Here is a 14,509-nt window from a genome sequence, read left to right on the forward strand (position 1 = left end):
AAGAACCAGGGCCCAAAGTACACCGATAACTTCACTGACGATGAGCTCCAGCAAATCGGGCTCCAGTACGACTGGATGGTCCGGTTCATGGAGAAAGAAAACCCCAATTTGCGCCACCTACATGACTGGTACAAGTACGGGGAATACGGGCCGTGCATGTGGCGCGGGGTTGTTTTTGGCCAATCGATCCGGGGAAGGTTCACCGACAAGAGGGTGACGATGATTAGGGAAGTGAAGGACCAAGATGAGTGGGAAAAGATTGAGCAATTTGAGATGAGCCAAGATTTTGGGAAGAGATCGGAGCAATTGGATAGAAGCAAGGGGAGGAAGTACTTTTGGGTGCTTGTGAGGCACCCGAGGTGGCGGTTTTCGGATTTGTCGTGGCAGCAGTGGACTTTGGTGTGTGAGGTAGTGGTGGAAGGCGAAAAACAGAGGTTGGACAACTGGAGTTTGATGGGCAAGCTTGGGAATTTGACTAGATCGTTGATAATAAGTGCGTAGCTTAGATGAGACTCAATGTCATATACGTGAAGAGGCCGGTTTATCAGTGTAGGTTCGAGCCGCAGAGGAAGAATTGAGTGAAGAAAAAGATGAGAAGTATTGGGATGAGGAGTTTGAAAAGGCGGTAAGTAGCTCAGATGCAGCTGCAATGGAAAAGCTAGCAAAACAGTGTAAAGTCAACCACTGAAGAAGCAATTGAGGACAATGGAAGGGAACAAAAATCGAAAATTGGAAGACAGAGAAGAAGGTGATGGCGATGAAACAGTAGGAAAACGACCGACAATGAGTGCTTATGTGAAATCCTACATCGTTTAGGTGAGTGATTCTTATATGTATAGTTTACTGGCTTCAGGTTCCGTAGGAACTCCGAAGTTAAGCGAGAAGGGGCTAGAGCATTCCCATGATGGGTGACCCACTGGGAAGTTGCTCGTGAGTTCCCATAAACAAAACCGTGAGGGAATGGTAAGCCCAAAACGGACAATATCGTGCCACAGTGATGGAGCGGGCCCGGGAAGTGATCTGTCCCGAGCAGGGATGTGACATTTGACCCTGGTCACGTGTGTGCCGACGAGGACGTCGGGCCCCTAAGAGGGGTGGATTGTGACATCCCACATCGTCCAGGGGAGTGATCCTTAAATGTATATTCTCATCCCTACCTAGCACGAGACTTTTTGGGGCTTCGGGTTCCGTAGGAACTCCTAAGTTAAGCGAGAAGGGGGTTAGAGCATTCCTATGATGGGTGACCTACTGGGAAGTTGCTCGTGAGTTCCCAAAAACAAAACCGTGAGAGAATGGTAAGCCCAAAGCGGAAAATATCGTGCTACGGTGGTGGAGCGGGTCCAAAAAAGTGATCCGCTCCGGACCGGGATGTGACAGCTGAAGAATAGAAGATTGCTGGGTATGGTCCATGGAGGAAAAGAATCAAGAGTAGTAAGATTCCTCCGCAGCTGTTTTTGCGAGCAGCGGTTCGACCCTTCACTTACAAAAATCTTGTGAAAGAGATAGTTTTGACTAGGCACGGAATTGTGGATGGCGATTTTTGGGGAAAGACTTGATGAAGCATTTGCCTCTTGTTCGGATGACTATCAACGAATTCAGTACATTGCAGAGAGTATGTATCTTACTGAATTGACCTCAATGAAATTTGATGCAAGTAAAATTGGTTGTTTGAATTTGAAACAGTTAATTGCAAGAAAAAGTTTTGCCATGAGAGCTTATATTCTGTCACTTTTGGATCAGTTTTTGCTCCACTTTGTTTTGGCACTTTTTCCGAGTGCTGCTGTGGTGGAAGTAGAAGACCTATATAAGTTCTAGTCTTCTACTCTTGGACTGTCACCTATGGGACTCTTTCTCTTCACAATAAGGTTATGGGTTTTTGCCATTTTTGCGTTCTCTGTCCTATAGTTTTGAAGTGTCACTTATGAGAAACGTTTTGGTAAATTTACTCACATTTTTATAAGAAAATAAAACATTAAATTGATTGACTACAATCACAACCAGTTCCAATATAGTCGAATAGAAAGACATTTCTTACCACAGACGACAGAGTCCTACACCAAACATGGAAATTATTAAAAATAAAACTCGTGCTAGAGATCCGCCAAGAATTTGCCTCTTTGTAGATATGACTCTATCTATGAAATGGTACCAAACGGAGACTCCAACCACCTGATATCTTCAATAAAGTTCCTCAATTGCCAAGGAGTCACTCAGAAACCTTTGATTGCATCAATAACAAGTTTAGAATCACCTTCCACACAAACTTTTTTGAATCCCCCAATATTTTTAGATTCGATCATTTAAACATTTTGTTAAGTAGTCTGTTTGGTTAATCTATTGGACCTACTCCCAATATGAATACGGCGTCAGGGAGTTCAGAAGATGATCTCTTACAATTAGGTCAACATATAATGGTTGACCACTTGATTAATTTAACAAAAACGTAGAAATTGGTAGAATGTCAAAACATCGAAAGAAGCGATTTTTTTACAACTTAATCTATAAAGTTTGAGGATCTAGACCATTGAAAATTGATCAAACAGTTACAAATAGGGACCAACTTTAAAGTTATAATTATTTCAATTATTGGATCAAATTTCAATATCTCAAATCTTCGAACTTGATGAATTATGAGAAAGAGATGTAGAGATAATTCTTTTCCTTCTTAGAATCATGTCAACATATAACGGTTGACTACGCGATTTATTTAACAAAAAAAAAATATAAATTAATAGAACGTCACATCGGAATGGGAAATATAACGGGACAAAATTATTTTTCTTTGGAATCTATTGCTTTTCTCTTGCTCTTGCATGCAGTTAATGATGGCGGGAAATCCCTAAAACCCCAGTTACCCAACTTCCAATGCTAACCATACCCACCTGCAACTCTATCTTCACCCGCCTGATTCCCTTCCTCCCCAAAAACCCTAATTCCCCGAAACCCTCTCCTACACGTTTCGTCAATTTCCACACCCCGAAACGTTTCGCTTGTGTCGGCCTCCACACACTACCAATGTCGGCTTCTTCTTCGACCAAATTAGCGGCGGAGTACGCGAAGTCGAAGAGGTCATCGTGCAAAAAGTGCTCGGAACCGATCGCCGCCCAGGCTCTGCGGCTGGGGTTGGTCAGCAGAGACCCTAAAGGTTTCGATGTGACCAAATGGCACCATTTGGATTGCTTCAATTTTGGGTCCGACTTGGTTGCTTCGGTTGAGAAGATTAAAGGGTTTCAGTCCTTGAAGGTTTGATCGATTTGCAGTTTGGGATTTTCTTTGTTTGGTTAATGGGAATTAATTAATTAAAGCTTCTGTTTTTTTAAGGAAAAATGAAATTGAGAGGATGAATATTTTGAAGTAAGGCTTTGTCTGATCTTCAATTAAAAACCTTCGAAAATGATGAATGTAGCCAAATTACTTTCAACCCTAAGTGTTTTTTTTTTTTTTGTTTTTTTGAATTCGAAGCTGAGTTTAAAAGTGCAAAGCATTGAAATTTGTTTTTATAAACGTGAATCAAATTTTTGAACTTCATTTTCCTTTTCTTTTTCGGAATTTTCTCTGCAAGCAAACATGAACTCGGAGTGGAAGAGTGCAAATTGGTTTAGCAGAAATGGGTTTCTACTCGATTTGATTGTTTCTCTCACTTTGTTATGTTTTCAGAGCAGTGATCAGGAGGCTTTGAAGAAGTTAGTGGGTGCGTCACATGAATCTCAAGAGGAGGTACAGGTTGATTTTTGTCATTTCGCGCTTTCGATTGTGAATTTGGGGAAAAGAGAGACTAATATTAATGTACGTAAGACATTGGCCTTTGTAACAAGTAAAACATTCAATAAGTTCGGAAAATCAATATGCACACAGTTTCTGCTGATTTTGGGTTCATTTGAATGATTTATATCAGTCTATGGAATCATCAATAGATGTAAGGACTGAAGCCCGACCAGGATTCTCTCAGTAGGGGAACAAACTGTTGCAAAATTGTGAACACTTTTGTGCAACAATAATGTGATTCAAGATTATTTCTTGATGTTATTTGGGTTTCCTGCACCATTGAGGCTAAAACTGAGTTTGCATAAAGTAAACGATTGGTGGAGAACAAGAGATAGAACAGCCTAGGTACCTAAGGTTATCGAGCATCACATATATGAAAAGGCAAAAGTTTCAAATGGTCCCTGTGATTTATCATATTTGTCACTTTTTGTTCAATTTTGTTAACTTTACCTTTGTGATTTACTTCTGTTAACAATTTTGGTCAAATGCTCAATTTTCGTGAATTAGTATAACTTTGTGTCCAATGCCCATCATGTGCAGTGGCATTATATCCTTTCCATGTCTAAACTCACTTAATAAGTTGGAAGAATGCTGCTTAAGCCTTAGAACACAATTTCTTGGGGAAAAGGGTATTGCAACCCAAGTTGCTGGGTTTACTTGGAGTGAAATTGGTGTTATTTCAATTGTCAAGTGAGATTGAACAATAAAAGACTATGGGGCCCCTGCACACCATGTGGAAAGTTATACCAATTCACGGAACTAAGATTAGTATCATAAGTAGATCCCAATGATTATATTAACAAACTTGAAACCACAGTACTTAAAAGGAAAATTAGAGTGAACCACAAGGATCAATTACGTACCTAACCTGCAAAGAAGAACCAAAACCAAAAAATAATGCCCTAAATTAAATGGCATTATGGCACACATATTCTAGCCTAGCAATTAACTCAAAAACTATACAGAAAAGACAAATATTTTCTCTTACTCAAATGCATTACATTTGTTATTATTGTATATTAAAGGGAACTTGTCAGATGAATTCCAACCTTTTAAGTGGGCACAATTCTTGCTGAAATGAACTCTTTAGTCTCTTTGTTTGATTTTGGTTTTTCATTTTCTTGGTGAATCTGACAGATCATAATGTCTTATTTACAAAACCGTTTTTCTTTTCTTTTTTGAAAATAAAATTGAATCTTTCAGGATACCAATGAAAGTAAATATGCGATTGAAGGAAGGCAAAGCTCTCAAGGAAAAAGGGTAAACATGCTATGTTTTTGTCTTCCTAATTAGCTTTGATTTGCAAAGGGAAGTTCATATGGTGATTTGTTATGTTTTGCTTACATAGGTTCGTGAAGTTGATGAAAATGAAAATGAAATAGAGGAAAGCAGTCCGAAGAAAGCAAAGGTATGCAGATGCTCTTTTGGAGTGGGTAAACATATCTTTATTTGTATAGCTCTTGGATTTCTTTTACATGATGCTAGGTGGGCTCTGAGATACTTCTGTATAGTTTGCAATCGCACTACTTTTGTTGAACATCCCTTATGGCAATCATGCTTCCTTAAATATTCCATCGTAAAATGTCAAGGAATTGCATAACGCCGTAGATTGGTTTTGCCTATGTACTACTGCCCTATTCAAGCTTTTTATTCAGTTTTTGTATTCTTCGATTGGGTTTTCTGGTTGGTTCGAAACTGTTGTCCTACACTGTTTCTTTCCATTTGTTTCCAGATTGCTCTTCCTTGTTCCTTGAGGTTCTCGATGTCTATCCCTTTTTGTTCCCAAGTAGATTAGTGCGGTTGCAAACATTGTACATGTGAATTTTGATCCTCATTTTTCCTTTAATTAGTTTACAAGTATCGCATGGACTGAATACATGTTACTCGTAGTTTTCCTGCTGTTTTCCTGGATCAACAGATAGGTACAATAATTGGACATATGATTGCTGCTTTGTTGTGATGAACTTTTTTAAATAAGAAATTAAGCAACTTAAGCTAGATGTTGTTTCTCCTCTTGACATAGCTTACTTAATTATTATTTGTTTCTCTTTGCAGTCCTCTAAATTTGATGGACAGGCTAAGCTGGAAATATCCTTTTCAGTTTCTGAAGTGAAAGACAAGTACAAGGTCTGATTCATGTACTCTGTTTCTTTTTCACCAGGACTAATCCTTCCACATATTTATTTAGGCCTAGGTATTTTCTTTTGGTGGGTACATTGGAGGGAACTGAACCTTGGAATTTTTTTAATCCTAATATATTGCACCACCCTCCCTCCCTTACCACCAGGGCTAAACCCAAGGGCTTGGCCTCAATATATTTTGATTGTCCTTTAAATTTGCATTTGCAAACTCTGGCATTTAGGAAATCCTTTTTGTGCTTGGATAAATGTACCCTTTACCTTTGTTTTCTTTCGTTGGAAATGTTTACTGGTTCAGGATGCAACTCTTTCACCTAAATGGAAGGCATTTCAAACAATCATATTTCTTGAACGGGTAAGCGATATTATCCTTGTTTGTAAAAGTGATTTTGAAATGCTTATTAATTCTTACATGAGTGTGTTTATCTATATATTTATTAGCTTAATGAACAAAGTATTTGCTGGATTTCCCTTTACTGGATTTCCCTTTTGCTTTTCTATGGCACGCATGCAGTTATAAATTATACGTTAGATCTACAAAACATCACATGATAATTCTGGGCAGAGGTAGTTCAATCCTCTTCACATTTTGTTGTGTGTGTTTATTAATACAGGATGAAGGTCTACATGATTCAAGTAAAATTGCTGCTTTTGATTTTGATGGATGTCTAGCCAACACTAATGTAAAGAGGTAAAGCCAATCTGATGTTTCAGGCATTATCTTGGGTAGAATATATGTTATTGAAATGTGTATGAAACTATTTTATTTTTGAACAAGGTATTGACCAATAATGAATGATGCACAAAGCATTTTCAACAGACAAGCCATCTCAATTATTGGCGACACCTTAATGTATGATGTAGATCCATGTATGCAGACAGCAGAATGTATTTCTATACTCATCCATGTCTAGGTGACACAATACAGAATTTTGTAATTAACATATATCATTTCTGTCAATCAGGTGTAATATTAAAGAAAAAGAGTTGAAATATTTCTTGTAAAATGGAACACATTTCAAGATTTAATCATTCCGTTGTGGATGATTGTAAATGTGTAAATATGTCATATAAGTTATGGACTAAGAAACTTTCAAGATTGCTAGGGTGGTGGATGTTGCTACTTGTACATGTTTTTGTTCATTCAAGTATAATGCTAAACTGTGACATATATTGGATGCATTCATTCGAGTCCGAGTCTGTGAAGTGGATTTGGGGATTTTCTGGTAATTTAACAAATGCTTTGTGAATTATAAGTATATAGTATTACTAAATATGTTCGTGATGAAAGTCTGATAAGTATCTTTTTTAATGGTTCCAGCAATGTAAACATTATAAGTGAGTTTCATTTATACTCTTATTTGGCCTGACATGCTGGTCTGATCTCAGAGTAGGTCCTGATGCTTGGTCTCTTATGTATCCTTCAATCCCTGATAAGCTACAGAGCCTGTACAAAGATGGCTACAAGCTGGTATGTGTTTTATTTTTAGTCTCTAAGCTAATGAAGTTTTATGCAAAAGTTGTAATTTTGGTATTTGATTGACATTCACATTTGTTTAGTTGTCTGGGTTTGCATTGATTGGAAATTTGACTACATCAGGTAATCTTTACGAATGAATCCAACATAGAGCGCTGGAAGAATAAGAGACAAGTAGCTGTGGACTCAAAAATTGGGCGCCTCAACAATTTTATTGAGCAAGTAAAGGTCCCAATTCAGGTAAATTCTCTCTGACTAACCTACATTATGTCTTATGTGGTCACAACATCCAATCGTGCAATGGCCATTTCTGATCCAACTAATATATTCATCATTTCATCTTAAATATTTACCTCCAAAACTCTATTGAGAGAACCATTATCTAGACAAACTATGAAATGAGTTTTATTTTCTTTTTTCAAGAAAAATACGCAAGGAGTATTGAAGTTATCTGTGTCCAGGTTTTCATAGCTTGTGGCCTAGGCAAAGTCGGTAAAGCAGATGACCCCTTTCGCAAGCCCAAACCGGGGATGTGGCATATTTTGGAACAACACTTCAACTCTGGCATTTCCATCGACATGGATCAGTAAACTATTTTTATCTCTTGTTTTGTTTCTATATCACTGTTCTCCACATGAAAGACTTAGAATAGCTACCTTAATGATCGGGTAATGCTAGGGAGACCAAATTTTTAAACCAAATAATGTGGTTGGTGATGATTGGATTATTAATTCAGTGTCGATTAACGTGCTTATTTCCTATTGGTGATACATCATTTGGTTTAAAAATTTGGTCTCCTTAGCGTTATCCTTAATGATCAGTTAGTTTAGTTTGTTTCAATGGCATTTATTATCGAAAGAACAGGATCAGTGATCATATAAAAGCTCTTTTTGTCTGCATTGCAGATCCTTTTATGTTGGTGATGCAGCCGGGAGACAAAAAGATCATAGTGATGCTGATATTAAATTTGCGGAGGTACAAACATACAATACTATATCACATGCATGTAGAAATTTAAGCTGGCATATTATTTTCTATGCTACAGTTGTACTTACTGGTGTACACGGACTTTCTATTTCCTTTCGTCCATTTATTAAATCCTTTGAGCATAGTCGTAGTCCCGCCTCTGTCAATCTACTAAAAGGGTACATCAATCTGAAAAAGAATATGTAAAGTTCATGCAGTTTCTGAATAACATCTCTATATATGTTAGTAAATAGTAAGCGCCAAAATTGTGCCGCGGTTCCACTCTATCAGAATAGTATAACTTTTTCTCTGGTAAGAACAGTAAAAATTACTTACACAGAACAGGATTAGTGAACAAAGTTTGATAATAAACGGTTCTTGGAAGGATTTATACATGAATTCATGAGTTAGGATTGTTTAATCTCGGTTCATAGTCTTAGTCCACATAAGCCTTTCATGACTTTCTTGTTATTGTTAGTGAACGTGTGAACATGCAAATGAGTAAATGATTGCCAGTCACCTAGGTTTCTTTGGTTTATCTAGTTTAGTCGAGCAATGGTTCTAGTGCTTGGACATTATCCTTGCTGGTTTGAAATTACTCTCCCTTTCAAAATAAATCTAAAGGAGGTTCGGTGCTTATGGTTTTTCTGTCTTTGCAGGCCGTTGGTGTTAAGTTTTACGTCCCAGAGGAATACTTTGGTGTTTGAGGAATTTTTCGGTCACCAGCTCCAGCCCCCAACTGCAAAATTCAGCGTTCACGTTGGCTGTCAATGTTGTAGGGGATGCTTAAAATTAGATTTTATTTTTCCTTTTCTTGCTATGCTCCTCTCTGTTGCAATGAATTAAGCACCGGATGAAACCCTACTTGTAAATTCTAGGATTAGGATAAGTTACTTTCCACTGTGTAGTGTCGCAAATATTCTGTTTTCTTTTGGAAGGAGAAAGGATTTGATGAATTCACTTCTAAACATTCTTCCCACATTGACACAATATTCTTGTATCCGCGCATGGAGAAATTTTTTGGTGCGACCATCTAGACCTTGTGGCTGTCACACAAAACACGCCGCTCCTGTATAATGGCCTCGCACAGCCCTTTGTGTTTGCTGCTGCGTAGTTCGGACAACTGGGTTTGGAAGGCAAGTACTTCTGTAATGGGGCTGTCTTCTGAGGGGCACACATAAACCAGAGCAGCAAAAATATTGTTTGAAAGTAGCTTTTCTGGTTTGGGGGGCAAGAAAAAAAGGTGACCTTTCTAGTTTATGAGTGTCTTTTTGGAGTTGGTATTTAGTGGTCCGGATTATTGTTTAGTCCTGCTTTATATTCATTAAATTGGCAAGCAAAAATATTATTTTCTCAATTCAATCATGACCATTCATTTCTCGTACTACTGGTTAATCTGGATTACTAAAAAAATTGGCCTTTTTGATAATTTGGTAATTTCCGTTTCTGTGGTTGTTACTTAGGTGAATCACAGTATAAGCATTTGAGTGTCCGGTAAGTGTAAAACTCAAAGCTTGCAACTTAGAGAAATTTTTCAATGTGATGAAAACATGATTCGGTATATCAAGCGTTATAATATAATTGGTTAGAAATTTTCTTTTTCAAGTTTCTAACCAATTCTATTATCACAGTTAGTATACTGGACCGTATTTCGGAAAAATGTCTCCGTGAAACGTGGCAAACATCCCATGCAATAGTACGATCCAACGGCAAGAAGAAGAAGCAGGTAGGAAGTTCCTAGTTGCATGAAATGAATTGAATTGGATTGGTCACGGTAGGAATTGGCTAACAAAAGCAATCAGGAATAATCAGCCGCAAAAGCAAAAGCAAAAGCCATGGATCCCTACTTCCAGCAGAGACTCAGAGATGAAGTAATCTACCTCCACTCTCTCTGGCACCAAGGTCCCCCTTCCTCCTCCTCTTCTAATCCTAACCCTAGATTCCACCAACCCAATCCCAATCCCAATCCCAATCCCAATCCGTATAACAGACCCAGACCCAGAAGAAATGTTACAAACCCCTCGCAACCCGACCCCCTTCCCCAATCGGGTCATCAAGGCCCCTCCTCCTCCTCCTCCTCCTCTAAGAGGAAGAGAAACAGAAATTCAAGGCATGAAAGAGAGAGACCGGCCAAGAAGAACCCCGCCCAACCCGACCCGCTTCCTCCGCATTCCGGCCCTCCTTGGCCCTGCCCTAGCCCCGCCTGTGACTCTACCCCGGGCTCATCCACCCAGTGGCCTGCAATACCGGCCAAGCCCAATTCGGCTTCGGTGGCCCAACCCCCTTTCCCTGCAGAACAAGCAAGGCTCGCTGCACTGAAACTGCAGCACGGCGCCCTGGACTCTTGCCGGGGGTTGTTTTCCGGCAATGCTGGGTCGGACGGGGAGGAGTCCGAGGCGGAAGAGAGTGAAGATGGAAAGGACTACTGGGTTGAGAACGGTGAAACAGAGGAGTACAAGGTGCTGTTGAATTTGTTTGTGGAGAGGAGTGAGCTGAGGAGGTACTATGAGGTGAATTTTGAGAATGGGGAGTTCTGTTGCTTGGTGTGCGACGTGTTGGGAAAGAAGAAGAGGGTCAGGAGCTGTGTTGGGCTTGTTCAGCACTCGATTTCCATTACCAACACGAAGAAGAAGCGGGTTCATAGGGCTTTTGCACAGGTGGTGTGTAAGGTTTTGGGTTGGGATTTTGACAGGCTGCCGACGATTGTGCTCAAAGGCGAAAGGCTCGGCCTTTCGTTGGAGAAACAGGGCCAGGAACAAGTAAGTGGGGTTTTTTTTCATTGTTTAATATTGCTTTGTGGTGGTGGTTGTTTTGGTGTATAGGAATTGGATTGAGTTGCGAATGTTGCAGGGTGAGGCTGACGTGAATGCTGGTTCATCTGAGGGAGTTTTGGTTTCTGTTGAAGACAATGTGGCACTTGAAAATGCTATGGAAGCTGAAATTTCTTTGGAAGACAATGTGGCATCCGAAAATGCTGTGGAAGACAATGTGGCACCCAAAGACGCTATGGAGGACGATGTAGCACCTGGAGACACTCTGGAAGACAATGTTGTAGCTGAAAATGCTAGGGAAGATAATCTGGCAGCCAAAAACGCTGTGGAAGACAATCTGGTGACTAAAAATGCTATGGAAGACAACTTGCCAGCCGAAAAGGCTATGGAAATCGAAAATGCTGTGAAAAGCAATGTGGTAGCAGAAAATGCCGTTGAAGACAATGTGGCAATTGAAAATTCTGTTGAAGAGATAGTGACAGCTGAAAATGCTGACGAAGATATTTTGCCAGCTGAAACCAATGCTGTGTGTAAAGAAGTAATGGATTGCCAGGTTAGTTATGTCTTTCGCTGTTTAACGTAATTTTTGGTTCATGGGTTTCGGACATAACAAAATGTGAATTTTTTTTCTTGTAATGTGATTTCTGATATGGGATACGTTTTTTCAGAAATCTTTCGAAGGTGATAATACAAATGAAAGCACAAAAAGCATGGATAACGAAATATCAGAAATGGAAGCAAACAAAGAAACAGTGGATACTTGGGTAAGATGATTGCTCTTAAATTGAACTAAATTGATAATCCACTTTTCAAATGAACTAGTTTTCGGTTTTTTTTTTTTCCCTTTTTCCTTTTTTCTTTTTAAATTTTATATTTGATTTTAGCTACCCTGCCCAGGGCTTTGTTGGTTCAAAGAATTTAATGGCATACGTACCTACTGCATTCGTGGTTAAAATCATGTGTTATCCAAAAGTTCTTATTTTTACTCACGTTTGTCAAATGCAGGGAACTGATCAAACAATGGTGTCAAAGAATGAATGGCCATGTAAAGAGTCCAGCATTTCCTCATCGACAGTGTTAGGTTGGCCAACCTTTACTTCTCCTCCAGCTTCTGCAACATGCTCTATTCCAGTGGAAGAACAAGCTAGGTCTGCTGCAGCGAGGATACAGCAGAAGGCCTTGAAAGAATGCCTGGATTTCTTTTCTGAGAGAGATGGCTCATACAGTGATGAAGACAACAGCGAAGATGACGAGGAAGGTGATTTGATGGATGAAGATGGGTGTGAGGAAAGTGAGCTAAAGTTCTTTTCAAGAATATTTACGGAGGATGGTGAGTTGAGGAGTTTTTATGAGAAAAATTACGAAGGTGGGGAATTTTGCTGTTTAGTTTGTTGTGCATTAATGAAGAAAGGGTGGAAGAGGTTTAAAGGTGGTGTTGCGCTTCTTCAGCACTGCAATGCAATATTGAAGACAAAGAAGAAGGCGGCTCATAGGGCTTATGGGCAGGTTATTTGTAAACTCCTTGGTTGGGATATTGGTCGGCCTCCAACCATTGGCTCCATGGATAAAACTCTTGGAGAACCTTTGTCAGAGTCGAACAATTTGCCGGTAAGTAATATGTGCGTATGATATGTTGACTATGGTTCTTCAGTTCTATAAGTATTATAAATTTGAACATTGCAGGGTGAAGTGGAGGAAAATGTTGACGATCACAAGGATAACATGGTTGTATCAAATGAAAATGTGGACTGCATGAGTGGTTATAATCGTGAAATGGTTTCAAATGAGGAATCTGATGTTGCTCACAGTAACGGAACATCAATGACACATGAGATGCAGGTCAGTTTCAACTTGTTCTTTCCCCAACAAAGTCAAGTGAATCGCATATTATTATTTTGTGCGTACTGACATGTATATACATCATAAATTCATAATAACATTTCAGTAACTTGGATCCCATTTTAAAATTGCAGGGTGTGCCCTTGGAAAATGTGGTTGTTTCAAATGAAAATATGGACTCTATCAGTGGTTATAATGGCGAAACAGTTCCAATAGAGGAATCTGATGGTGCTCACGGTGATGGAACATTTACGGTACCTGGGTTGCAGGTGAGTATGAACTCAGTTGTTCACTCCTCAACAAAGTCAGGCGAGTCGGAGGTTATTATCATTGGTGATAATGTGTATGTCATACATTCATAGTTACATCTGAGTGTTAGAACTTGGTTATAATTTTGAATTTTCAGGCTGAACCTGACAAAAATGTGGATGGTCGGAATGAAGATTTGAATGTCTTTGTGGAAAATTTAGAAACAGTGGTAATGTTCACATAACTTCCAAAGAGGTACGTGTTTGGCAATCCTAGTTATATTCGAGTGCAACGACATCACTTTTCCCGGCAGGACAATCCTAAGAGAGATCAGCTTGGTCACAATGACGGTTCGGTGTATCGATCATCATTTAAGTTGATCTTGTGAATCAATGGTAGAATTTCGTATGTGGCACTTTTACGCAGGTACTAAGTAATATTGTAAATGTAAACTTCGCTAAAGCTTTTGCAAGGCCATTCTTCAACGGACGAGTTGAATATATGCATTTGTCCTTTTGAAAGAGTTTCTTTCTTTTATTGTGACGGTCGCACTGCCACGCTATAACGTCTCTCGTTTGCATAAGAGATTGGAAAGTTTTGAGTTCGGTTACAATGGTACTTACTAAACAGTACAAATTTTAATCAAAATCTAACTGGTGGATAGATTCTTTAGATCCCTGATGCAAAATCAAACCGTTGGTTTTTTAAATTACTCAGTGATACGTATTACCAATTAGCATCATTTAGTACTGGTTTGGTATTATGGTACTTTTATAAAAAGTGGGTATTAAAAAAAGTTGAGCTTAAAAAGGTGTTTGGTAAAAACTTAAAAACAGTTTATTTTCACAGTTTTGAAAAAAAAAAAAAAAAAAAAGCTGACAAAATGAAGGAACAAAAATGAGTTTAGTCTCACAACACAGCAGAAACAGTTTTTTTTTTCTTTTCAAAACATGACAATACCAAACCAACCCTAGTGAACTTCGAAAATTTCAAGTTCCTGGCCCAAGATTACAGATCTAGAACTTGCGGCCTCAGACATGAACTTGGAACTTGCGACCTAGACTGAGATTGCAAACTCCAAACCTCGAATCCAAGACCTTGAAACTTGAAAACCAAGTCCCAAGTAACCCAAAACCTGAACCAAATATGATTTAGTTTTGAATCTATTCAAATTTCAATGCAACAACTCCCAGTGTGCTTCAATTGGATGCTCAGACCTTCGCAGAAACTTTTCATCGTCCATGTTTGTGACAAAGGGTTTTCGGCTCAATAGCTTCAGGGGATCATAATATACGAAAAAAATC

General features: G+C 39.0%; 2 protein-coding genes across 5 annotated transcripts; both read left to right on the plus strand.

Annotated features, from left to right (window-relative positions):
• Positions 1–2,776: 2,776 nt before the first annotated feature.
• On the plus strand, positions 2,777–9,314 carry LOC125478607 (polynucleotide 3'-phosphatase ZDP). 2 transcript variants are annotated; one of them, XM_048586941.1, is made up of 12 exons: positions 2,777–3,243; positions 3,658–3,723; positions 4,969–5,025; positions 5,114–5,173; positions 5,821–5,892; positions 6,202–6,258; positions 6,518–6,594; positions 7,293–7,374; positions 7,504–7,620; positions 7,842–7,966; positions 8,286–8,355; positions 9,006–9,314. In XM_048586941.1, exons 1-12 carry the CDS (start codon positions 2,866–2,868, stop codon positions 9,051–9,053), a joined length of 1,209 nt encoding a protein of 402 aa, XP_048442898.1. In that variant the 5' UTR covers positions 2,777–2,865; the 3' UTR covers positions 9,054–9,314. The 2 variants fall into 2 exon arrangements, with proteins under 2 accessions (XP_048442898.1, XP_048442899.1); XM_048586942.1 differs by having other exon boundaries at positions 2,778–3,243; positions 3,658–3,717.
• An 845-nt stretch (positions 9,315–10,159) lies between these two features.
• LOC125478605 lies at positions 10,160–13,728 on the plus strand. Of its 3 annotated transcripts, none has more exons than XM_048586936.1 (7): positions 10,160–11,105; positions 11,197–11,670; positions 11,786–11,881; positions 12,123–12,725; positions 12,801–12,956; positions 13,091–13,276; positions 13,363–13,728. In XM_048586936.1, the coding sequence occupies exons 1-7, from the start codon at positions 10,182–10,184 to the stop codon at positions 13,447–13,449; spliced, it is 2,526 nt and encodes an 841-aa protein (XP_048442893.1). In that variant the 5' UTR covers positions 10,160–10,181; the 3' UTR covers positions 13,450–13,728. The 3 variants fall into 3 exon arrangements, with proteins under 3 accessions (XP_048442893.1, XP_048442896.1, XP_048442894.1); XM_048586939.1 differs by having other exon boundaries at positions 13,091–13,265; XM_048586937.1 differs by having other exon boundaries at positions 13,091–13,225.
• Positions 13,729–14,509: the final 781 nt, after the last annotated feature.

The sequence above is a fragment of a genome, unplaced genomic scaffold (genome assembly GCF_019419815.1).
Source record: "Pyrus x bretschneideri cultivar Hongxiangsu unplaced genomic scaffold, Pyrus_bretschneideri_v1 Contig25, whole genome shotgun sequence".
Lineage (NCBI taxonomy): Eukaryota > Viridiplantae > Streptophyta > Magnoliopsida > Rosales > Rosaceae > Pyrus > Pyrus x bretschneideri.